Source organism: Balaenoptera musculus, chromosome 15, assembly GCF_009873245.2.
Source record: "Balaenoptera musculus isolate JJ_BM4_2016_0621 chromosome 15, mBalMus1.pri.v3, whole genome shotgun sequence".
NCBI lineage: Eukaryota > Metazoa > Chordata > Mammalia > Artiodactyla > Balaenopteridae > Balaenoptera > Balaenoptera musculus.
The window spans coordinates 49,642,288-49,667,128 of NC_045799.1; the positions used below are offsets into that span (position 1 = coordinate 49,642,288).

A 24,841-nucleotide genomic window follows, 5' to 3' on the forward strand; every position below is an offset into this window, starting at 1 on the left:
CCGGGACTGACTCTTGGCTCTCTCTCCTAGGCCAACGAGGTGACAGACAGCGCATACATGGGCTCCGAGAGCACCTACAGTGAGTGTGAGACCTTCACGGATGAGGACACAGGCACTCTGGTGCCCCCCGAATGCCTGGACGCCACGGAGGAGCCCAGCCACGGCGCCCTGCTGCTGCTCCCGGGCAGGTCTGTTCCCATCTACATGGCCCGGGGCTGATGGCAGATGGATTCATGGGGGGGTTCATGTCGGGTGATCCAGAGGGGAGTGTGAGCCTGTGGAGGGCTGCGGTCCTGGGAAGAGCCTGCACCCAGCTGACCGTGCAGCCTCCGTCAGGAGGTGCTCCTCTGTACAGATAGGAATCCTAGGAGACAACGTTCGCTTAGTCTTTTGGATTTTGTCATCACAATTCTTATGACCCAGGGCGAGACACACTTCAAACGTCTTCATCTTTATGGCACCCTGACTCCATGCGTTTGAGGACAGTGAGGGGAAAGGGCCGGCTCAGAGAGGCCAGGTGCCAGGTGGCCCATGTGGGCCCAGGTGACGGCTGGCGGTTCTGCCCTCGGCTCCCCGGGATGCCTTGAAACTGGAATTTTGCTTATTGTATTTCGTTGTGTTTCTTGTTTGGCCCCTGCAGAGCTTGTGTTTTTCCTCCCTAATTGAAGAAAGCATGCCTGTCCCAGGTGCCAGCCCTCCCGCCGCCCCCCCCCCCCACCAGCTCCTTCCCTGGTACCCTGGCTTCTGGTTTGTTCCTCACTCAAGGGTCATCACACAGTGTGTATCCTTTCTCCACCTGGCTTCTCCCACTTGGTATCATGGCTGTGAGGTTTATCCGTGTCTGTGTGCACCGTTGTGAGTGGTTTATTCTGGTTATTATTGAGTGTTCCACTGTGTGAATGCCCACAGCTTCTTAATTTCCTGTCAGTGGGCATTGGGGTATTGGGTTTGCTCACAGTTTTGGTTTCATGAATAAAGCTGCTGCATATAAGCATCACGTCTTTCGGTGGCCGTGTTTGTTCCTCGGTGGCGTAGGGCGCACCTGGGGCACAGGCTCCTCTGTAGGAGTTACTGCAGCTCAGACACTTACAGGTGGGGTTTGGTAGCTCCCTGCCTGCCAGCCGCCTGCGGGTTCCAGCTGCTCTCCATTCTCGCAGCGCCTGGCATCCTCCGCTTCTTCACGCCCGTTGTCCGAGGGCGCGCAGAGCAGGTGGTCCTCACTTGGGTTTCCCAGGTGCCTGACGGGGGCAGTGCCTTTCTTGCACTGGCTGCCCACGTGGAGACCCTCTCCTGTGCGGTGCCTGTTCCAGGCTTTCGCCCCTTTGTTGATTGCAGGACTCTGCAAGCTTTTCCGTAGAGGCCAGATAGTAAACAGGCTCGTGGCCTGATGGTCCCAGCACTGCTTCTCAGCTCTGCGTCGGCTGCCTCTGCGGATACAGGCGGTGGGTGAATCTGGCCTCCCCGGGTCCCGTGGGCCGTCTTTTCCTCCGTCTTCAATTGTGGGATCTCTTCCTCTGTCTCAGGGGACTCCTTTGTCCCGGGTGTGTTGCAGGCATCTTTTTCCCCCTCTGCAGGTCATCTTCTCACTTCCTTGGGGTGTCTGAGAACAGACGTTTTTAATTCTACTGTAGTCCAGTGTATCTGTTTGTCTTTTGTGGTTGGCACGTCTGTGTTCTGCTTCAGAGGTCTCTGCTTACTCTACATCACTGTGACGTTTACTTCTGCTTTTTTTTAAAAGCTTTATTGTTTTGCCTTTGTTTTCAGCTCTTTCATCTCCCCGTAAGGGAGTTTTTGTGCATGGTGTGAGGCAGGGGTCATTTTACCTGTATAGATGTCCATCAGCTCAGGCTCGGTTTTGAAGCTCCCTCCTTCCTCACTGCCCCACAAGGTGGCCAAGTGCATGGGCTGTGCTGGACGCCCTGCTTGGCCCTGTGTGCCCTGCGCAGGTCAGCACCACTCAGTCCTTCTGCTCCAGGCTTGTCGCCCACCGGTCCTGCCGTTCGGCCATGTGCACCCTCCAGCCTCGTTCTACAAGGCTGCATTGGCACCTTTGGCCTTCACATTTCCATGTGGATTTTATATAGATTTAGCTTGTTAGTCTCTGGAAAAAAGTACCTGCTGGGATTTGGATTGGGATTTTGCTGGATCTGTAGACTATTTGGGCAGAACCAACATCTTGTCCCTATGGGTCTCCCAGTCTTTGAACATAGTTTATTGCTCCATTTATTGGGGTCTTTCCTTGATTGCTGCGGTGTGGGGTGACCGTCTGGTGGGGAAGGGGGCGTCGTGTGTGCACATTCGGCCATTGGGCTCTGTTGGGACTGAAGGAACACTTTCCAGGGCCACCAGGGGCCAAGCCCAGCGTATGGAGATGGAGCCCGGAGTGGCTTGCAGTGACCAAGGAGGGAGGTGTGAGGGTAAAATACGTGGGGTTGGGGATGCCACGTTCGCTGTAGCTTCCTGATCAGTACTTTTTTTTTTTTTTTTTAAGTATTTATTTATTTATTTATTTATTTATTGGCTGCATTGGGTCTTTGTTGTTGTGCGTGGGCTTTCTCTAGTTGTGGTGAGCGGGAGCTACTCTTTGTTGCGGTGCGCGGGCTTCTCATTGCAGTGGCTTCTCTTGTTGCAGAGCACGGGCTCTAGGCGCATGGGCTTCAGTAGCTGTGGCTCAAAGGCTCTAGAGCGCAGGCTCTGGCGCATGGGCTTAGTTACTCCGCGGCATGTGGGATCTTCCCGGACCAGGGCTTGAACCCATGTCCCCTGCATTGGCAGGCGGATTCTTAACCACTGCGCCACCAGGGAAGCCCCTGATCAGTATTTTTTTAAGGTAATAAGGTAAGTTCTTTTAAATTTTTAAAAATATTTATTTATTTATTTGGTTGCACTGGATCTTAGTTGTGGCTTGCGGGCTCCTTAGTTGTGGCTCGCGGGGTCCTTAGTTGTGGCATGTGGACTCTTAGTTGCGGCATGCATGTGGGATCTAGTTCCCTGACCAGGGATTGAACCTGGGCCCCCTGTATTGGGAGTGTGGAATCTTAACCGCTGCACGACCAGGGAAGTCCCTAAGTTCTTTTAATTAAATTCAATTTGGGTCAAGTAATCAAAGTTGAAGTGTCAAATCTGGGAAACCATTATGAGGTCTTAGTTTTTCTCTGGAAGTTTCTAGGCTCTGGGCTGTTTTGCTGCTTAAGCAGTGACTTGCCCTTAGGATTTGTTGAAGTCACGTTGGTGTCAAATGAGAAAATCTTGAATTGCCGCGAGGATGCCGATTGTAATCTAAAGCCACCCGTTTTCTGTCGATGCGGTGCGTGACAGCTGCGTGGTCTGCCCTGGGTCCCCAGCACCAAGCGCGCATCCCCTCTGACATGAGGACAGGCGCTGTGCTCCTCGCCGCCCACGAGCGTCCACGTCCGGCACGTGGAGGCTGTGCATGGTCCCTCTCACTTTGGGGGCAGCTTCCTCTCCCGGGGTCTGGGCACATGGATCCACGAAGCAGCTCATCTACAGAAACAGAAAGCAGCGTAGTGTGAAATGGTGTCTGTCGGAAGGAATCATTTCTTCCTGTCTCTGTGTGAGAAGGTGAGGGCTGGTAGCAGGCGGGCGGCAGTCAGACTCGGACATGCTCTTCAGAGAGCCGTCGGACGTCCCGAGACCATTGGGGTCAGGTGCCTCGGGGAGCTTGCGCTGTGTGTCGTGCGACTGTGGGTCTGGGCAGCGGACGGAGACTGGCCCCTCCTGACTACCAGGCCTGCCCCTCTGAGGGGATAGCTCCTGCGCCTGCTCACAGGATCTCGGGGGGTGGGGGGGTCCGTGGTGAGGTGGTGGCCCGGCCCCGGGGCAGGGAGCACCTGCCATGTGCCCGGGGTGCAGCGAACACCAGATTCAAAGGCTTATTATGACACAAGGACATAGATAATGTAAATATCTTGTTTTGGAAGTGATGATTTTGGGTATGTTGGGCCAAGTGAAGTACATTGTTAAAGTGTATTTCACCTGCGCATTTACCTTCCCTAGTGCGGCTGTTAGAACACGAACTCACACGTGTGGTCACCGCACGTTTCTGCTGGAGGCTCAGGTCACGTCCGTGGCTCTGGGGTGCCCGCAGCCCATGTCGGCAGCTGACACTAGTTTGCCTCTGCAGGTCCCACCTGCACAGCCAGTCGGTCGTCACGGTGATAGGAGGCGAGGAGCATTTCGAGGACTATGGTGAGGGCAGTGAGACGGAGCTGTCCCCAGAGACCCTCTGCAACGGGGAGCATGGCTGCAGAGACCCCGTCTTCCTCACCCCCAGGTAACAGCCCTGCACCAGGGCCCTGTCTCTTCACGTTCTCTTCTGTTAAGGGGGAGGGTCCCCTTTTGGTTCACAGAGAACTTGTTTTATACACTGTAATATAATTGAACAATGCCACAGTCAAAATTTTAAGATTTCTATTGGGATAACAGCTGGCTGTGGTTCCTCTCATCGGTTATGGTCCCAGTCACTCCCCGTTTATGGGGCCTCAGCCGAGTCCCAGGGCACGGAGCTGGGGCTGGGAAACTCGGCTTTACGGGTTTCACAGTGCTGTTTGTGGATCACATTGTGGTTTGCAGTGAGCTTGAGGGAGGCTGTGTGTGTGTGAGAGAGTGTGTGAGTGTGTGAGTGTCAGAGAGTGTGTGTGAGAGAGTGTGTGTGAGTGTGTGTGTGTGAGTGTTGACACCCTGCTCAGCAATCTCAGTCTTGCTGTGCAGGTGGACCTCGTCCTGCACTTCCCTTTGTGTTTTTTACTCACTGAAGGCCTGTGGAAGCCCTGCATCATTTTTCCAAAGCGATTGCTTGCACCGTGTCTCTGTGTCACATTATGGTAATTCTAACAATATTTCAGACTTTCATTATGATTGTTTGTTGTGGGAATCTGTGATCAGCAATCCTTGATGTGACTGTTGCAAAAGGATTACAGGGCTTCCCTGGTGGCACAGCGGTTAAGAATCCACCTGCCAGGGGCTTCCCTGGTGGCGCAGTGGTTGAGAATCTGTCTGCCAGTGCAGGGGACACGGGTTCGAGGCCTGGTCTGGGAAGATCCCACATGCCGCGGAGCAGCTAGGCCCGTGAGGCACAATTACTGAGCCTGCACATCTGGAGTCTGTGCTCCGCAACAAGAGAGGCCGCGATAATGAGAGGCTTGCGCACCGCGATGAAGAGTGGCCCTCACTTGCCGCAACTAGAGAAAGCCCTCACACAGAAACGAAGACCCAACACAGCCATAAATAAATAAATAAATAAATAAATAAAAATTTTTAAAAAAAGAATAAAGATGTTAATCTGAAAAAAAAAAAAAAAAGAATCCACCTGCCAGTGCAGGGGACACAGGTTCAAGCCCTGGTCTGGGAAGATCCCACATGCCGTGGAGCAACTAAGCCCGTGCGCCACAACTACTGAGCCTGCGCTCTAGAGCCCACGAGCCACAACTTCTGAAGCCTGCGTGCCTAGAGCCCATGCTCTGCAACAAGAGAAGCCACCACAACTAGAGAAAGCCCATGCACAGCAACAAAGACCCAATGCAGCCAAAAATAAATAAATAAATAAATTTATTTTAAAGAAGAAACAGAAAGAGCTCCTCTCCCCAACAGGGAGCAGCTGTCTACTTAAAAAAAAAAAAAAAAAAAAGATTACAGCTCCCTGAAGGCCTAGATGCTGGTGAGCATTTTTTAGGAATAAAGTATTTTTTAGTTAAGGTATGCATGCACATGGGTTTTTTCTTTTCTTTTTCAATTTTTAATATTTTAATTTTTGGCTGTGCCATGTGGCTTGCGGGATCTTAGTTCCCTGACCAGAGGGCGAACTCGTGTCCCCTGCGGTGGAAGTGCAGAGTCCTAACCGCCAGGGAATTCCCTACGTTGTTTTTTTAGATGTGATACTTTTACACACTTATTGGACTACAGTATAGTGTAAACGTCACTTTTACATGCACTGGAAACCAAAAACTTCACATGACTCACTTTATTGCAACACTCACTTTATTGCGACAGGCTGCAGGTGAACCCGCAGTATCTCCGAGGTCTGCCTGCACAGTGTTATCATCTGTGGTGTCCTCGGACCTTATTCCTCTTGTAGGTGAAAGTTTGTGCCCTTCAACTGGCCTCTGAGGGAGGTTTAACATCACAAATGGCTCTTCGGATTCATTTTCTTATGAATCCCCAAACTCTCTGGAAAATTCCGGCTTTGAATAAACTCAACCGTGGCATCTAAAGGGCAGGACCTTCGCTCAGAGAGCTGGCTCCTGCCCGGCTCTCCTGCCTCTTCGGGCTGCAGGAGGCCCTAGGAGAAAGTACCCACCCTCGTATCCAGGTCAGGGGATGTGCCGGCCCCTCGGGGAGACCCTGGCCTGGTCGGACAGCCTGCACATGTCAGTCACCTCTCCCTTCTGCCCCCAGTTCTGGAAATTCTCCAGCTGTGCCAACAGCAGAGGCCGAGGGCCTGGGCGGGGGCCAAGCCAGGAGGGCTGCCTGACGTGCTCCCAGTGGTGCTGCCCCGAGGGCCAGGCTGTGGCCCCACGGGACGTGTGTCTCCCCATTTTGGTGATCTCTCCATTTGTTCCGTGTCTCCGTCCCTCATCCCATGTCCGCAGGGTTACTTCTGCGCTACGACTGATGTCTCACTTTAACTTTTCTGTAGCCTGGGGTCCTAATGCCCCCAAGATGTGGCTGCCGTTACCAGTGCCCTGAAAGCCCACTGAGATTAGGTCGCGGCACGGCTAACGGAATTACGACTTTTTAATGAAAGTCGTCCACCCATAGTTCTTGGTTCTGGTGGTTCTTAGACAGTTACTGACATGGTTATAGAAAAGGAAGTAAGACGCCCCCTGGCCATGTGTGTTGCTCTCGCGCTGACGTGTTTCTGACAAAGGAGGATGCAGTGTGTCCAGTCATTTACTTCTTGGCAAAGCAGGGTTCTTGTTTTACAACGAAGCCGCGGGGCTGCACCTGCGTCCTCTGAGAGCCTGACCAGGAAGGTGCCCCCAGCCACTGCGCCGGGCGTTGCGGGTCCCGGAGGTGGTGCCGAGGGTGACAGAGGCCTCCGCGTCATCCGCCTGACAGCTCACCCCGTCCAGCCACCCGGTCCTTGCTCTCTCCTGAAGCCACACCTCTCGTCCCTCCAGCGCTGACCCGCTTGCCGCCAAGCTGCACAGCATCCTCACGGATGAGGCTTTTGAGTTTTACTGTAGCCAGTGCCACAAACAAATCAACCGCCTTGAGGATCTTTCTGCTCGCCTGAACGATCTTGAAAAGAATAGGTAACCTGTGCGGTGCCTGGCCTGCTCTCTGTCCCAGGGGAGGCAGACTCCGCCTGCCCGCAGCCGCCCCCACTTCCCTGGCCCAGGTGCCACTCCCTGTGCCCGGCCCACTCCGGGGGCTTCCTCCAGAGGCCGGGCAGGTGTGCGGACAGCAGACTCTTCTCCGGCCCCTGCCCTGCATGTGCTGTTCCTGGTCTGGTGCCCCGTGTGCATGCCGCGGTCCAGTCCCCTGCCTCTGCCCTGCCTGAGGACAGCCAGCGTGTGGGAGAAAGTCTGCTTTTAGAAAGATGTGCTTTCTCCGTTTTACTAAAAGATGTTTGAAGTTAAGAATCACAAGAAGCAGCACTGGGAAATCTAAAGTGAGAGTAGGTCTTCAGCGCAGACTTGTGAGCAGCTGTCAGAGGCGTCAGTTTGAATCGGGGTGAGCCCTGCCCTGAGCTGGTCTCCGGGAGGCTGTGCAGCCTCCGTCAGCGGCAGGGTCACTGGCTGCTCTGTCCCCAGAAGGGGCCACTGGGCCCACCATGCCTGCTGCTCTTCGCCTCTCCCTCTCCTCATCTCCTGGTTCCCTCTCCGCCCCCTGTACCCACCCCTAGTCAGAGAGAGTCCCAGGAGGAGGCACCTGGCTCCTCACAGGCTCCAGCTGCAGGAAACATTTTGGGTGGTTTGCACATGCTGACGTGTTCGTTAGGCAGATTGTTGATTAGCGTGTTGTGTGGAGGAGAGATGGGCCCTCGTGCGGCGCACCCCACAGCCCCAGCCCAGCGGAGGGGGTGAGGGACTGCCAGGCGCTCTTGTGCGGGCAGCAAGGAAGGGGTGGGACGTGCCAACCAGTGCTGTGGGCTCCCAGGCAACTTCCTGGAGGAAGGGGCCTTGGACTGGTGGGAGTTGCATGGAAGGTGAACCATTCTAATGGTTTTGGCATGTACGCTTCCTCCCGGGCCTGCCATCTGCCCTTGGGGCTTGGCCTCGGCCGCTCAGTCTGCCTGGTGGGCCCTGCGACCGACAGCCAGTCGTTCCCCGGTGCTGGTTCAGCCCTTCCTCCTGCACTTGTGCAGCTCAGAGCTCGGGCCGGGGTCCAGCCAGCACCTGGTCAGGTGAGGGATAGGGCGATTGGCAGCTTCAGAGGGGAGCTGGGGGTGCCAGCAGCGCTGAGGAGAACTGGAGGTGCTCTTTGAGGGGCTTCCGGGGAGACCGGGGATTCCAGAGACCCGCCAGCCTCCCTTTACCCATCGTGTTCAGCCCAGTGCTCAGCGCTCCAGGATGGCCGCTCAGCCTGGCTGGGATGGTCATTTGTCCTTCCCGAGTGGGGACCTGTCGTCTCCGTATCTCAGCTCTCACCCTCCGAAGGTTCTTGATGTGGAAGTGATCTTTTCCCACATTGAGGACCTGCCCCAGGACGGCCATAGTCGCCTCTGCTAGGCTTTGTGGGGCAGAGAACAGACCAGGACGTGGCCGAGTCCAGCCAGCAAGTCCAGCGGGTCTCACGTCCAGTTTCAGCCACCTGTTCCCTAAGACAGGCACTAACAAGGGGGTTAATATGCCATCAGAACCCTCATTATAATCAGTCAGGAACTTTCCCCTACACACTCACTTAAGGAGATGTGAATTTTACCCATTGGTTTCCATGAAATTGCCTCAAAATAAATGTATTTGGTCATGCTTTGTGGTTGGTGAAAGGTGATTTAGTCCAAACCATATTCAGACAGCAGCTTTGACATCTGATATAATTTCTACCCATTGAACCTCAGAACATACATATTTTCCACATACCTGGGAGCCTCTGTAAAACGGTTCATTTTGTAGAAACTGAGAAGTCTGCTTTACCCAAAGGTGCAAGTGATGCCAGCCGCTGGAGGGGGACAGTACACTGGACAGTGGTCTGTCCTTTCCTGTTGCTTCAGGATGAAATTAGACTTGTGTTAAATGTACAGCATCAGTCAGGGCCCAGTCAGAAGAGGGGACCACACAGTAACTTGAATAGGAAAGTTTAATAAAGAGAGTGACCACTGTAACGGGGGATTGGAGTAACGTGGCATTGGCTGGGAGGAGAGCTCAGGAGGAGACGGGGCAGCAGCTGTGAGGGAGGAGCAGTGGCTCACGCCCACCGGCTGCAGAGGGCGTAGCTGCACCTTCTAGAACTTGCCGAAGTCCACCCGCTGGCTGCTAGGAAAGCTGTTTGCTGGGAGGGGTCTCACCAGAGGGACTCCCACCACGGAACTGCCTGGGAGGTGTCAGGGGCAGCCGCCCAGGTGGGATTCGGGAATGTGGGGATCAGGGCCCAAGTTCAAACCCTGGTGCTGCCCAGGCAGCAGGGGCACCTGGAAGCAGGCCCTTTCCTGGGTTCCTGTCCAGCACCCTCTGCCGACGCAGCATCGCAGGGGCCAGGAGCTGGTAGGCAGGACGAGCCTGGAGCGGAGAGGCAGTGCGTTGGTAATGGGTACAGTTGCTGGTGACGGGAACAGCGTTGTCTCCCCAGATAGGGTTTCCTGCCCCAGCCTGAGGGGGTCACAGTAACTGACGGGGGTGACACTGTTCTTGTTCTCATAGGCTGAAGCTAATAGTTTAGCAGTTAAATTGGGAAGCAAAACGAGGGGTACGGTAAGCTTGGCCCTTTTGCCACTGCAGGTGATCACGTCAGGCAGGCAACATGGGGCTGACTTTCCTGTCCTGAAACGGCGGCAGGAAAGCTTTGCGAGTCTCTGAGCAGCTGGGGTGGTAGAGGGTGAAATGTCAGTGCCAGAGTTAAAACCCATGACAGAGCTTTCCTGTACACATGGGCCCGTGTCACACCTTGTGTGGAGCCTCTGACGGCCGAGGCTTTGGAGGGCAGTGTGGCTCCAAAAGCACTTGGGACGTGCCGGTGGCCGATGGCTCGAACCCAGCATGGCCACCTGTGGGTCCAGGCGCTGGGGCCAGCCCCTGAACCGAGGCCCGGTTGTGACACCATCTGAAACTTCCTTGAGGGCTGGGACCAGGTGACAGGCCCCTGAGATTGTCCCCGTGCCCCTGAATGTTTTGCTGAGCAAGCCTTTCCGTGCATGGAGCTGGCCTCGGGAGCGGGTGCTGCATGCCTGCGGACGCGCCCCCGCCCCATATCTCTTTCGCCTGAGTTTCCTGCTTCCTCTCCATCCTCCCTGTCTGTTCTCTGACACCGTTTTCCTGTTTGTTTTGATTTCTGCAGTCCATCGAAGCGGCTCTCCAGCAAGAAGGTGGCAAGGTAGGAACCCTGGGTGCCCACTGAGGTGCTCTTCTGAAATGTGTCACTGGTCACAGTGCTTTAAAAACTTGTTTAGAAAATACTGTTTTCAAGGTATTTTTAAAAAAACTTCTGAAAGTTACTTCTCATGGTTTGGGATTGAAAATAGTTTGAGGGGACGGGTTGTAAAAAGAATTTCCAAAGCAGTAGATTTGGACCTGGGTTTGTGGCTGGGGGTCCGTGGTGAAAACTTTTGTCCTTCCTCCTGTTCAGTTGAGTCTTTCCCATGTGAGGGCTGTAGGCTAACCTGGTGGGGAGGGTCAGCGGGGGCCCTGATGCCACAGCCCGGGTCTGGGTCCACCTCCTTCAAAGGCTGCGTCCTTTCCACCCCTGCTGGCTCCCCAAGGTGAGGAGGAGGTGGAGGAGCTTCTAAAGAACAAGCGTTGGTGACCATTTCTTCATTTTTCAGTTTTGGGAGCTGCCCACTGGCTTCCTGCAGTGAGAGGTAACAGCACATGCGTTCACCCCTCCTGCCAGGCCCTCTCTAGGCTTGTAAGACGCCAGCAATCTTCACAGGAAGCCATGTGATGTGTTACTGGATTTCCTTTCTAAGATGAGTTGTTGCTTCTCCTGGAGGCAGTGCTTGCCTTTATGTTTTTATTTGCATCGTCTTCTGCCTCCACTGCCTGGCCCTGCCGCTGCCTGGATGGTTCCCCCAGAGCCCTAACCCTCTCCGCCCGTGCTGTGTGGGCTGCACGGCTGTGGCCCCGTGTGTCTCCCTGACGCCGGGTCCTGGTGTCTGTTTCAGGTGCTGGATCATCTCACCCCCTGAGCCCCTTCTTCCGTTTTTTAATCTCCATTTTCTATCCAGCACGTCTTCTGGTAGCTTCTTGAGAAAAGACATGCCCAGGAAATAAATTTTTGAGCCCTTGTTGGATATTTTACTCCTGTGGTTTGGCTTGGGGTAGAATTCCAGATCAGAAGTGGTTTCCGTTTAGCCATTTTGAAGGCGTTGCTCATTATCCTCTAGTCCTGGCGCTGCTGCAGGACAGTCTAGTGCTTGCTGGTTTTTCTTTGTGACTGCTTTTCCCTTCTGGAAGCTTTTAAAAGATGTTCTCCCTGTCCCTGAAGCTCAGACATTTCAGGGCGAATCTTGTGCGTCCTTTCCGCCGTTAATTATGCTGGGTGGAGTGAGAGGCGTGGTTCCAGTCTGGAAGTGCCTGCCCTGAGCTCTGCGGGCCTCTCTGGAGCGCGATCCGCAGAGCCCTCCACCCCACCTACTGGTCCTGGAGCTCCTACCCCTGGAGCCCCTGCCCCCAGAGCCCCTGACGGCGGCCTCTCTGCTCTGGCTCCCCCACCCTTCTCTGAGCTCTGTCTCTCTTGCTAGAGGTCTCCCTCTGAGCGGGGTCCTGCTTGGCTGCCAACCTTCAGGTAGTTCACAGGCTGTGGTGCAGCCCGTTTGGAGGCCCGCAGTCCTGAGTTGGGCGCCTGGTGGGGGCCGCCCCTCCCCCATCTGAGCTCCTCCCTGCTGCCCCTCAGGTGCCAGCCGCCTGGGCTCTCCTCCAGCGTCCGGCGCCCTGGACATCTCATCTCTGGTGCTGTCCTACTCTCCTGCTTCTGTCCCTGAGGATGTAAAACACTTGTTTTTCTTTTCTTATCATGTTAAGGGCTGAGGGTCCAGGGGAAGCAGAGGTGAATCCAAAGGCCCACCCTCCTCACTTGCTCTCTCCATCACCTGGGTCTTGGGAGCGTCCTAGTAATTCCAGACCATGCTTTGATCATAGTTTCAGCGTTACTTCTCTTCTCGCTCCACCTTTTACCCAAACAGCCTGCAGCTGGTGAGACTAAGGAAGCTGACTTGCCCTCCCAGCTCCCACACCAGGCACGTGGCTGGACCTGGAGCCACCAGGGCCCCGCTCCTCGGCTTTTGGCCTCTGCGGCTGCTGCTCTGAGAATTCATCTTCCTTTGCAGATACCCTTTGGTATAAAAAAGGCCAGCCTGCAGGTGTTTGTTGTTTACAAACAGGCATCGTCTGCATTCGGTGCACACACACTCACACACACGTGCACTTTGAATCTGCTGCTCTTCTGCCCTTAGAACTGCCACCAGCCTTCCAAGGAAACTCAAAATGCTTGCTGTCATTTCACTCTTGTGGCAGCATTTCAGCCCAGGCCTCTGACCTGGGTGTGTGCTCGCCTGGGTGCAGATGGCTCTGGAATCGGTGTGCCTGGGGACCCCACAGGGCGACAGCAGGTCTGGGGTCGGGTGACATTTAGGGTGCAGTCCCGTCCACCGGCCAGGCTTGACCTGATTCCCTTTGGGGTGGGTCAGGCATCCCCCCTCCCTTCTCCTGGTGGGTCTCCTGAGCCGGGATGGGCTTAAATAAACAAGCTCCCCACCCACCATGGGAGGAACCTTGGCCTTACCCTAAGGTGGCTACATGCTGTGGCCACACACCCCGACCCCAGATTCAGCCCTTGGAAAATGCCTGAACCCCTGGTCTGAGATCAGGATCGGGTGTCAGCCCCCAGGCTTCGGCCCCTCCTCAGGGTGGTCTCTGGGTCTGGGGTGGGCAGCTTCCTGCCCCAGGAGTGGCGTTAGGAGCTCACATTTGGGTCAAGGTCATGGATGTTAAGAGGAGTGATTAGATGGCAACTTGATGGTCTGTCCTCCCCTGGCCCTTGGGATTCAGCGCCCTCGGGGAATTGAGTGAAATCCACAGAAATGCGCTGATACGTACCCCCCAGGGCACAGTTGGGGGTTTGTGGTCTACAGGGATAAAGATGCCCTTCCTTTTTGTTCCCCTGAGAATGTTTCTGGAAAAGAAATGTAAGGAATGCGCAAGCTCAGTCAGTGCTGAAAAGGAAATAGAACTTCATATGTTTGGTAAAGAGACTGTACTTTTTTTTTTTTGGCCATGTGGCATGGCATGCGGGATCTTAGTTCCCCAACCTGGGAACGAACCCGGGCCCGCTGCAATGGAAGCCCAGAGTCCTAACCACTGGACCACCAGGGAAGTCCTGAGAGTGTACTTCTTAACAGTGTTTTATTGAACTGGATCTGTGCTGTGTCCTTAGTTATGTGGCAGCCTGCAGATCCCCGTTCTGTAGCATAGTGAGGGTGCCTAGCTTCCTCAGGGTCACACAGCGCTGAGGCTCCTCCCGCATGTGTCAGAGCCAAGGGCCTGTGCCCTTTTCACGCTTGGCCCCCAGAGGCCCCGAGTGTGTCTTGCCGTGCCTGCCCCAGGAGGTGTGCTTGGAAGTCAGAGATGGAGAGGGCGTGGAAGTCATGGTGTGCCCACAGGTTGTGACCTTGAATTAATGTTTCACGGCTCGGGGGGCAGGGGGGCGGGGAGATGAGATTATTTCGTATCACCGAGAGGAGTGACGTCCTGTTTTATTGCCCAAGTTCAAAGTATCTTGGCCCAGTAGCTGGTAGGGAAGGAGGCCGGGCCCGTTGGGCTCCACAGACTATGGCCTGTTCACCCAGCCCTCGGTAGTGGTGTCCTGCCCGGAGTCCCCTTCGGTGGAGACCTGCCCGCCTGCTGCTGGGTTCTGCTTTCCAGACCGGCCTGGGGGTGTTCATGTGTACAGGCCTGGCCGTGAAGTTGTTTCCCTTCTTTGCTCTCCTTGCTCTGCTGAAGGACCTTCTCTGGACAGGGCTGTTGTTTATTCTCCCCAGGCACCTGCATCAGTCAGGGGCCCTGACCATGGAGGCCCTGCAGGACCCTCCCCCAGACCCCGTGGAGGGCATGGAAGAGGACATTGCTGACAAGGTAGGCCCTGGATGCATGGCAGGGCTGGAGGGCCACGTGTGGACAACTCAGCGGCCTCGGGCGCAGGCCCCTGGTGGGTGTGTTGGGTGAGGTGTGCAGAGGGCACAGCGGGAGGTGGTGATGGCACCGTCGGGGCTGCGCCGTCCGCCAGCCCTGATGATCTCTGGCGGGTTTCCTCGGGTTGGCAGCCGTGGGGTGAACAGGAGAGGTGTCACATTGTCCATGGAGAGGTGCCGGCCAGGGAGGCGGGAGGGCCTGCAGCCTGCAGTGATCCTAGAGCCAGGACGGTGGAATCGGCCACTCCTGAGAGGTTGCCGGGGGCAGGGCAGCCTCCCCGTGGCCAAGGCCCCGGGGCTCCAGGACCAGCTCCAGGAAGTGCAGGGGCAGGGTGGCCACAGACCCCCCCCACCTTCTCTCCCACCTCCTTCTGTCCCCCTCGCCCACCTCCCCCTGCCCCCCACCTCCTGGACCTCTACAGCACCTCCAGCATCTCAGCTCTGCAGAGCCCTCCCCAGCTCTCTGGTCTGGCCGTCACGCCTCCCACCGCCTGGTGAGCGTGTCTGGCTCCAAACCCTGGGCCTTTCTGTCACTCGAGTCCCCAGCGTGAGCCGCCTCTGTGGGCTGTGTCTGGCAGAGCAGTGGCCCTGCCTGCGGCCCCTCAGCTCCTCTGCCTTTGAGGTTCGAGGGCACCGCGTGCTCCCTGTCCTCACTGGTGCCCATGGGGCTGCGCTGCCTCGTTCACGGGGCATGTCCAGCCTGGTGGGCGTGGCCTCTGGGACAGTCTGCGTGGGGCACACACTCTCCCGCCCCCTTGATTCTCAAGCCACCATCTTGCTCCCCAGGTTGTCTTCCTGGAGAAGCGAGTGTCGGAGCTAGAAAAGGACACGGCTGCCAACGGGGAGCAGCACAGCCGGCTGAGGCAGGAGAACCTCCAGCTGGTGCACAGGTGAGCGCAGGCCTCTTAGTGCCTGTGGGGTGTGATCCGCCCCCCTGGTTGTTCTCCTCCCCTCAGGTTCTCTGAGCACCACCCTCCATCCAGCTGCTGGGGGCCAGCTCGCTGGATGATGTGGGGTGAGCAAGGCTCTCGCGGAGGGCTCTCCCCAGAGGAAAGGGTGAGGGAGGGACCTCTCAGGAGAAGCCGGGGCCGACACCCTGCCTGCAGAGTGCCCGGCTGGGATTCCCGTCTGGGGGTGTCTGGCGTGTGCCCCGCTTCCAAGACCCGTCCTGACCAAAGGCGCGCCCCCCACCCCACGCAGGCTTGCTTCCATCTCCGCATCTCCTGGACGAGGAAACCGAGGCAGCAAGTGGGGGCTCTGGGGCGGGGCCAGTGCCTCCAGAGCTCCCTGTGCTCGGGTACTTGACCCATCCTTGAAGCATGGGGTCCTCCTGGGGTGTAGCAGCGCGACCGAGCCCCACGTGGGAGCCGCGAGCTCTGAGTTAGAAATAACAGCCGTGTGGAAGTCGGTGTAAGGAGGGAGCAGGCGCTTCCCCATCTCCTGTTTTGCAGACTTTTCACAGCACATGGTGTGGTTTTCGGTGTTGGGAAGCCGGTCACGCTGTGTACCTCACCCCAGTTTGCATCGCTTCTCCTGCAGAGGACAAGGGACTTGGCCCGTGTGCAGCCAGAGGCTTGGGGTCACAGACCCCTTTCAGGAGGTCCAGAGGCTGGGAGCACGGCATGTGGTCTGGGCGAAGCCTGGCCCTGCCGAACCCTCTGCAGCCCCGGACTCCTCGCCCTCTGAGCACTTGTACCAGCTCTGGACACGGGCCCCGAGGCTCCGGGGGACGCTGGCCTCCTGTTGTGGCTTCTCCTGGGCGAGATGGGCCTTCATGACCTGTCCTCCTGCTCTTGGAGGCTGGGAACCGGGATGTGCCATGTTGTCCTGGGCGCCTCGCCGCTGCTATAACAGAGCAGCAGAAGCATGTTCTCCTGTGTGGTCGAGACCCTGGCTCGGGGGCCGCCCGCTTTCCTGCCCGTGGCCCTGCTGCAGAGCCAGGGGTGGGGTCAGCCCTGCTCGTGCGAGGGCTGGGGCTCCAGTGCTGCGTCTGCAGGGCATTCCTTACTCCCTCCCTGTCCTTGTCCAGGGAGATCTGGATGGGCCACCAGACTCCTTTCTCCAGCTGACCGGAGGTTCATCTCATCCAATGGGCATTTATCAGTTATCCACATATGTGGTGGAAAGTCCACACTTTGTGCCCCGCCTGGCCACCCAGCCCCGGGGCCTGTCATATCCACTTCCTGGGGCCGTTTCTGCCAGTGTTTGCCTAAGTTCCCCTCAAGCACACACTCCTGCCGCTGCTGCTTGGCGTTTCCCAGCTGCACTGACCCGCCGCACTGCTCTCCTTTCCCTCCATCCCAGGAGTTCCACCTGCTTTCTCCACATCTGGTTTCTTATTCTCCAGATCCCGCATTTCTTCTTTGCTTACTCGCTTTCTGAGCAGATGCCCTGCTCGCAGCATAGGAGCCAGGCTTCCTAAGGCCTCACATGTCTGAAAATGGGGTTGTGTCATGTCCCCCCGCCACCCCCACCATCGACAGTGTGGCTGAGTCTGGGATGCCACTGGGAGCTGGGTCCCTGGGAGCTGGCTCCGCTGCCGTCTGTCCCGTCTGTGACCAGGGCCCTGGCACCGCTGGGCTCACTGCTCTGTGAGGTCCTGTTCTCTCCCGACGCTGTGAGGGTCTCTTGTTGTTTCCTGTGCTGAGGGCACGTGGTTTCCAGCCTTTAAATCTGGAAAACGTGTCTCTCAGAGTTTCTTCCATTTTCTTGTCTGTCTGAACTTCTGTTAATCAGATATCAGACCTTATGGACCTTCCTTCTCATTTTCTTTACTTCCTTATTCTCTACCTTTCTCATTTTTCTTTTTTTCTGTGTAATAATCTTTGGTTTTCTCCTTCAGTTATTCTGTTGAATTTAAAATTTTGTCGTGTCGTAGTTTTAATTGCTAAGAGTTACTTCTGTTACCCATTCCTTCTGCGACAGCTGCTCCTGTTTCGTGGACGTGGTGTCTCAGGCCTCTGAGGGTGATAGTTACAGGGCTTCTGTGGTATTCCCCGCGTGATGTGTGTCTCCTTCAGGTCGTTTTTTCTGTTTGCTTTGACCACTTTGTATTAAGAGCTTTCCTGTGATGTCTGGTGGTCTTTGGCTGTCTGTTCACTCTTGGGTGCGAAGTACCAAAAAGCAGATGAGAAGCCGTGTGTGGACGGGCAGCTTGGGGGCATGGGCTCCGGCCGTCCACAGGCAGAGCCCGGAGCCCTTCTCTGTGGTTTGGTCCGTTCCTGTCTCCTGCACGTGGAAGTGGTGGTCTGGGAAGAGGCCAGGGTCAGGGTCCCCATGTGTATCTTCCTTCTGTCCCCATGTTCTTGCTATACCTGCCTTCGAGTCTGCCACGGCTGACCTGGGTGGGGTGGGTCTGTACACCATGTCTCCAGCCTGGAGTATCAGTGCAAGGTGCCCTGGGGCCAGGCACCTTGTGGGCTTGTGCCCGGGAGGGTCTCCTGCCCACACCCAGCGAGCAGGAGGCAACTGTGGGTGCAGGCCAGGATGGGGGTAAGTTCCCCTGGGAATGATGTCCTTGCTGTCAGGACTGTGCCGTGGTCTGAAGGCCAGGCACCCTCAGTGTGAGGTGAAGGCTGTTTGGGGGATACATGTCCTGCTTCAGAACTGCCCTTGACTAGAGCTGTGGGCCATTGGGGGACGTCTCAGTGCCTTCCTGTCCCCCCTCTGGGCAGGGCCGCTCTCTCCAGCTCCAGGTGCAGCATCTCAGGACGGTTTCTCCCCTCCCCCTCTGCCTTGCAGAGCCAACGCCCTGGAGGAGCAGCTCAAGGAGCAGGAGCTGAGAGCCTGCGAGATGGTCCTGGAGGAGACACGCAAGCAGAAGGAGCTCCTGTGCAAGATGGAGCGAGAGAAGAGCATCGAGATCGAGAACCTGCAGGCCAGGTTGGGGAGAGGGGGATAGGGGACCCGCGGGCCAGGTGGAGGAGAGGGGGACCAGGGACCCGCAGGTCAGGTGGGGGAGAGGGCTGATGAGAAATGCAGCTGGGCTCTCACCACAACAGCTGGCCACCCCAGGAGGGCACGATACCTAGGAACAAATTTGATTTTACAAACAGTGGAAAAACCTTCGTGAAGAAAACTAAAAAATTCTACTGAAGGCCACGAAGTATTTGAAGGCAAAGACTGACACTACCTGGATGTCACTTTCTCTAATCTTTCTCCAGTGGATGCTGCACCATTCAAAATCAAAGTCAAAATCTTTTTTTAAGGCAACTTGAGAAAATTACCCCTATGCTTCCCTGAAGGCATAAGCCTTAGATGAGTCAGGAAAAGGGGAACATACTCTGTGCAGACACCCCACAAAGGCACAGGAGTGGACCAGGAACTCGGGCTGGGGGCGTTCACTCACGGGGACACGTGGATCTCAAACGTTGTTTGTCAAAGAAAACCAGCAGAGAACCTAAATGTCCACAAGTCAACAGTCACCTGGAGGTTCCTGCTCGTCCTCCCCCTGCAGAGCTCGCTCCTGGGTGGGTAGTGACAGGGAGGCGGGTATTTCACAGTCTTTTTAACTGAACAGGCACCACTCTCAGCCTTCAACGTGCAGCCGTTTTACACTCGTGAACGACAACTCCAGGCTCTTTAGCATGTGTTTATCTCCAGCTCTTAAAGCTGGAAAATAAATTTTGACACATTTTCAACAGTGGGAGGTGGCAGGAGGGGCTGCACACAGAGCTGTGCTGGGGTCTCCCTGGACGGGAGGCCTCCCCGGGGGCAGGCCTGCGGTGTCACCTCCCGGGAAAGCCTTCTTCCTGGGCCTCGGCATAGTGCCGTCCAGTGGACCCGCGGGCCACAGCCTCTCCGTGGGGCCCTGTCCACCGGGCTGTGGGTGCCTAGGGGCGGGCCGTCCTGCCTCCCGTGTCTGCCAGCACCAGAGCCTGCACGGCAGGGGGCATCCTGCTGGCCAAGTGGGACATCCTGCTGGCTGAGTGGGACAGCATATGCAGGGGCCCGAGGTGGACAGGGCCTCATGAGGCCCTCACAGAGTGAGATGGGACTCGGGGTCACCACTGCCTGCTCTTTGCACCTCAGTTAGCAGCTCCATGTGCCTGGACCCTGATGGCCTCCCTCAGCTCCCTGGGGTTCTTGGCGAAGGGCTGGGTCTGTGGCTGGCACAGAGGAAAACCGGCAGAGCCTGGAGTGCCAGGAAGCGGGGAGGTGCTTGAACAGAAGCACACACAGACGACGGTGTGTCATGGCTCCCAGTGGGCATAGCTGGGGCACGGCAGGAACCGCCATCCAGAGTGTAACCCAACGTGGACTCCTGCAGAGGAGACCAAATAACACACAGACATGCCCGCTCGGGGGTCCCTGGAGCATGGACTGGACCCCGTGACTGGCCTCCAGACGACAGAGAAGGGACGGGAGAAGGAGAACTCGACAGAGGAGACACCTGGCAGACACACCCCAACCAGGCAATCCAGGTCAACATCACCCGTGATGCAAAGGGTACCTCTCCTCTGTGGGATTCTCCCCAAACCCACAACCTTTCCAGTCATGAGAAGACACCAGACAAGCCCAATCTGAGGGACATTTTACCAAATACATGACCAGACCTGCTCAGAACTGTCAAGGTCATGAAGAGCCAGGGAAGTCCAGAGGCTGCTGCAGACCAGAGGGAACAGAGGAGCCATGACGGCTAATGCGGTGCGGGGACCCCAGACGGGAAGGGGCGCTGGTGGGAAAGCTGTGTTGAGTCCATGGGTTGGTCATTCGCGTTTCCAGTGTGGGTGTGATGAACGCCACGATGCTGAGCAGATGCCTGGAGAAGCCGAAAGGGGCTCAGGGTCCCGGGGACTTGCTCTGTGTCTGCAGCTTCTCTGTAAACCGGAGGTGTGTGGAGATACCATCCTGGCTTACGAGAAGCTTTGGCCCAGGACCCTCGTGTGGGTGCGTGTGGCGGTCGGGGGACAGCTCCGCGGGTCCCAGCCTTGTTTTTGTGCCCCAGGCTGCAGCAGCTGGACGAGGAGAACAGTGAGCTGAGGTCCTGCACGCCCTGCCTGAAGGCCAGCATCGAGCGCCTGGAGGAGGTGAGCTGCCGGCAGCCTCCGCCCCGGGTGCCTGTGGGCCATCGGGACCTGAGATAGGTTCTCCAAAGCAGGGCAGCCGCACTGTTGGCCGATGGGCCTGCGGGGGTGTGGCCGGCCAAGGGGTGCGCCTGCAGGCCAGGGAGCTGTGCTGCTCGAGAGTAGGCTGGTGACACCGGGCCCTGCGGCCCCGGGGGTGAGGGAGCCAGGACACGCTGGGCCTGGCCGTCCCTTTGCTGGAAGATGCGCGACCCTGCCCGGCTTCCCGGCATCCTTGGGCCTGGAGAGTCACGCATAGATTAACCCCTGGTTTGAATCTAGGATGATGTCCTTGAGGGGCTGACTTCAGCTTGACCCCCTGTGCCCCGTGGTCCCCTCCCCACCCAGGGACCCCTGGGCAACTCTGCACCCTGAGGACATCTGAGAGCACTTGGGCTCTGGCCTCCTCCCAGAAACCATCCCAGGCGCCTCGCAGGCCCACCTGCCACGTGTCGGGTGCAGACAGCTGAGGAGAGCTGCATGGACGGGCGGCAGACGGGCATGTCTCCGGCAACTGTTTCGTTCTCGCAGGAGAAGCAGAAGCTGCTGGATGAGATTGAGGAGCTGTCGCTGCGGCTCAGTGAGGAACAGGAGAACAGGAGGAAGCTGGGGGACAGGCTGAGCCACGAGAGGCACCAGTTCCAGAGGGACAAGGAGGCGACCCAGGAGGTGAGCACAGAGCCCCGAGGTCCCCCCCCCATTGGCGTTCAGACCGCCCCAGAGGTCCTGAAGCCAAGCTGAGACAACCCCCGCTGCTGCAGCTGATCGAGGACCTGCGCAAGCAGCTGGAGCATCTGCAGCTCTTCAAGCTGGAGGCCGAGCAGAGGAGGGGCCGCAGCAGCAGCGCAGGCCTGCAGGAGTACAACAGCCGCACGCGGGAGAGTGAGCTGGAGCAGGAGGTCCGGAGGCTGAAGCAGGTATGGGCTGGGCTCACGCTTCTGGGGGCCGGTGCCGGAGCTGGTGGTCCTGCCTCGGCCCAGGAGTGACGCCCCGTGTCCCCCAGGACAACCGCAGCCTGAAGGAGCAGAATGACGAGCTCAACGGGCAGATCATCAACCTGAGCATCCAGGGCGCCAAGAACCTCTTCTCCACGGCCTTCTCCGAGTCTCTGGCCGCAGAGATCAGCTCCGTCTCCCGCGATGAGGTAACACCCCACCCCATCCCCTGCGGGCGTCCGCAGTCTGGGCACCTGGCACCGACCCCTGGCTCCTCCCACAGCTCATGGACGCCATCCAGAAGCAGGAGGAGATCAACTTCCGCCTGCAGGACTACATCGACAGGATCATCGTGGCCATCATGGAGACCAACCCGTCCATCCTGGAGGTCAAGTAGTGCCACTTGGTGGGGCTCCAGCACAGCACGCACGCGGCCGAGACCGAGGTCCCTCGCCCACCGTGGAGCACACAGCTGGGCAGGGCAGGGTGGGGGAGGAGGGATGCTGGGGCCGGAGCCCGTGGTGGCTCTGGCCTCTCGCTACGCCCTCCTTTCTGCAGAGAATGAGAGACAGTCTCTCAGGCTGGGGTGAACCCCTCTGTGACCTCTCCCACGCTTCCTGCCTTGTCAGGGAAGAAAGGAATGAAATGGGTCCCCGCCAGGCACCCTGACCTGGTGCCGTCCAAGTCTCAGCCGCTCCTGGATGGCATAGAAGCCCCAGGACCCTGGCGCCAGACATGGTGGGGCAGGGGGAGGACAAGCAGGAGAGGCCAGTGTGTGTCAGGGTCTGGCCAGGAGCTGCAGGCCCCCCACCCCCCCAGCGTTCCTGGAGCTGCTCAGGCTGGCACCCAACCAGAAGGGGCCCCTTGGTCCAGATTCAGGCCCAGGGGCCTCTAGGCCATGGGCCTGTGCTCACGGCCAGCCCCTCGCTGCAGTAACCCTGGGCGCTGACCCTCCTGTGACTTGAGAGTCATGGCGTAGAATGTGCTGTCTGCATCGGGTGGGTGTTGCTGTTCCCCTCTGACTCTGGGGGTTCAGGCAGGGCTGTGGCTCCCAGGGGTGTGTCCTCTCCTCCCTGTGCGGATCTCCGCTGGCCCGAGGAAACCAAATGTCTGGAACCAGTTTCCTCTGGGAGTTTGAGGTCTTTAGGAGTCGTCCTGTCTCCACAAGGTGCACTTTGCAGCAGGCTGGGGCGGGCAGGCTCTCACAAGTACACAGTTCAAGGCCTTCCTGGTGGCTTGGGGCTCCTTCAAGGAAGCCCGTGCCCAGCACCTGCACTGCCAGGAGCAGCAGCATCACCCACAGGGGCTGCTGGGCCTGCCCCCCGAGCCTGAGCGCCAGCCAGGAGCCTCCGGGTGCTCCCAGGTGGGCCAAGACCCTGCACACAGGCGGGCCACTGCTGTGTGCGAGCGCATACGTGAGGGTGTGTGTGTGCGTGCGTGAGCGAGCGTGAGTGTGGCTCTGTGTCCCTCCACCCTCCACGTGGCCCACCTTCTACACTAAGATTTAAGATGTTGCCTCGTATTGTATATTTTGGGGAAAGCTTTGGGTGTAAATCAATGTAAACTTGGAGGAGAGATTTTTCTATCGTGTAGAGTAGGTATTTTTTATAGATTGAAGGTTGATCAATTTTTTAATACTTCTAAGAGAGAAAACTATCTGTGTATACACATGAAATATATATATGTACGATAATAAACACTGGAACTCTGCTCCCCGCCCTGCTGTGCCCCGCCACACAGACTGGGTCTGTTTCTGTGAACACAAGCTGCTCTGAGACCTTCACGCAGACGCTGGGCACTGGCTGGCACGCTGACCCTGTTTTCACCCCTCGAGAAAGATCTCCAGGCCAAGCTACAGTGGCCTGGATGACGTAGGAGCATGAGGCCAGGGGACCCAGCACCGATGAAAGTTGGTGCTGCATCTGAGGGGGCTAAGGGGCGGGCCAGGAGCTCCCCATGGCGTCGTCTGGGCTTGGACAGCAGGAGGCCTTCTGGTCCAGCCAACCCCTCCCAGAGGTGGCAGGATTCCCCCTCCCGGCTGGGCCCACAGGGGAGTCCAACTGGGGATGCTCCTGGGGCGGGGCGACGTGGTGGGGCCCCAGGGCCACATGTTCATGGTAGGACACAGCCCCCAAGTGCAACCTGGCTGCTGACATGGTGCTGAGGGCCAGCCAGGCAGAAGTGGGTAGGGGCAGACAGAGAGTACCCAAAGGAAGACACAGGAAAGGCAAAGGCACCATGGGATTGGGCAGGAAAGGCTTGGCAGGGAAGCCAGGGAGAGCTCAGGTGCGCCACTGCAGTCATGGGGATGCCACCAAGGAGCTTCTAAGGGTGAGTGACCAAATCTCACTTGAAGGGGGGCTGTTAGCTAGAAGTCCCCCAAACTTGATTCCCTGGCCCAGGCATCTCCCACCCCCTTGCACTGAGCTACCTGCGTACCAGACACAGATGGAGAAACTGAGGCCCCACCCGACCACCCAGTGGGGCAGAGAAGGGATTGAGCCCAGGTCTGCTGCCCACTCAGCCCCCAGGTGATGAAAGGTTGGCCTGGCCTGCAGCAAGCAGGGCCCCCAGGCCTTGTCCTCAGCTGGGGGTGTGGCATTTAAGACTCTGAGGGTCGCCAGGAGCCCTGGGTGCTGTGTGAGTAGCACCGAAGGGGCAATTGGAGGGTGTGGACGTGTCGCAGGAGTTCCTGCCTGGAGCTGGCATCCCTGCCAGGATTCGGGGGAGGGCCTGGAGAGGATGCAGGCCCCCAACCATGCTCCTGGGGCTCAGAGGGGGTAGCTCCCCAGAGTCAACACATACATCATCAAGTTCATTAGTGGGGCTGGGACTTGTACCTGGCCACCCCCAGGGCCCAGTGCTTGCCAGGTGCAACCAGTGGGCCACGTGGCCAGGGCAGCCAGGGAGGGCAGCATTGTGGTGGGGCCTGGGGTGTGGGCTTCACCCCCAGACTCCTGGTGGAGTTCCACAAGGGGGCCGGCTCAGCACTGGGGGTGCCGGGGTGCTCCAGCAGGTTCAGGAGGTCAGTGGGGGCCTGGGAGGGCCTTGTCCCTAGCCTTGCTGCACTGGGGATGTCTCTACTGACCTGGGAGGAGGCCATTGCCTCCAGTGCCTCTGCTTTGACACCAGGTGATGTCCCGGGCCTGTCTGTCAGGAGCCTGAAGGGCCCGTCTCTGCCTAGGAGGAGAAGCTGGGTGTGGGGAGGGGCCTTTCCATCAGGTGAAGCCAAAAGTAGGAAGGGGCTCCTCCCCGTACCCCACTGAGGCCTGCCAACCCATTCCATTTCCACTCTTAAACATGGGGGCCTGTCCGCAGTCCAGCTGGTCCCACCAGGCTAGGCTGAGATCCTTGCCCTGGTCCTGCAGGGGTCTCAGCCCTACTAGAGACAGAGCCCCCTTGGGACAGGGTGGGGTGGGAGAACACATGACAAAAACCCATTGTAAATGGAAACGGCAGTGCCTGGCTGCTGCCCAGGAAGAGTTTCCTGGAGAGCCTGTTACAGAGGGTGGCCCAGGCGGAGCGTGCCCAGAGAGTGC

The 24,841-nt window shown here is 57.6% G+C and overlaps 1 protein-coding gene across 7 annotated transcripts in view; it reads left to right on the top strand.

The window, feature by feature from the left end:
* RAB11FIP3 (RAB11 family interacting protein 3) overlaps nt 1-23,019 on the top strand; it is an 82,686-nt gene extending 59,667 nt beyond the window's left edge. For 2 of the 7 annotated variants that reach the window (XM_036825148.1, XM_036825149.1), the window contains exons 4-16: nt 31-188; nt 4,145-4,294; nt 7,140-7,274; nt 10,456-10,491; nt 10,940-10,975; nt 14,153-14,246; nt 15,089-15,192; nt 18,044-18,184; nt 20,250-20,331; nt 20,899-21,036; nt 21,129-21,284; nt 21,371-21,511; nt 21,586-23,019. In XM_036825148.1, coding sequence (XP_036681043.1) covers nt 31-188; nt 4,145-4,294; nt 7,140-7,274; nt 10,456-10,491; nt 10,940-10,975; nt 14,153-14,246; nt 15,089-15,192; nt 18,044-18,184; nt 20,250-20,331; nt 20,899-21,036; nt 21,129-21,284; nt 21,371-21,511; nt 21,586-21,699 — 1,485 coding nt within the window. In that variant the 3' untranslated portion in view covers nt 21,700-23,019. The remainder of the gene's footprint in view (nt 1-30; nt 189-4,144; nt 4,295-7,139; nt 7,275-10,455; nt 10,492-10,939; nt 10,976-14,152; nt 14,247-15,088; nt 15,193-18,043; nt 18,185-20,249; nt 20,332-20,898; nt 21,037-21,128; nt 21,285-21,370; nt 21,512-21,585) is intronic. The other 5 variants (XM_036825151.1, XM_036825150.1, XM_036825155.1 and 2 more) reach the window with 3 other exon arrangements.
* Nucleotides 23,020-24,841: the final 1,822 nt, after the last annotated feature.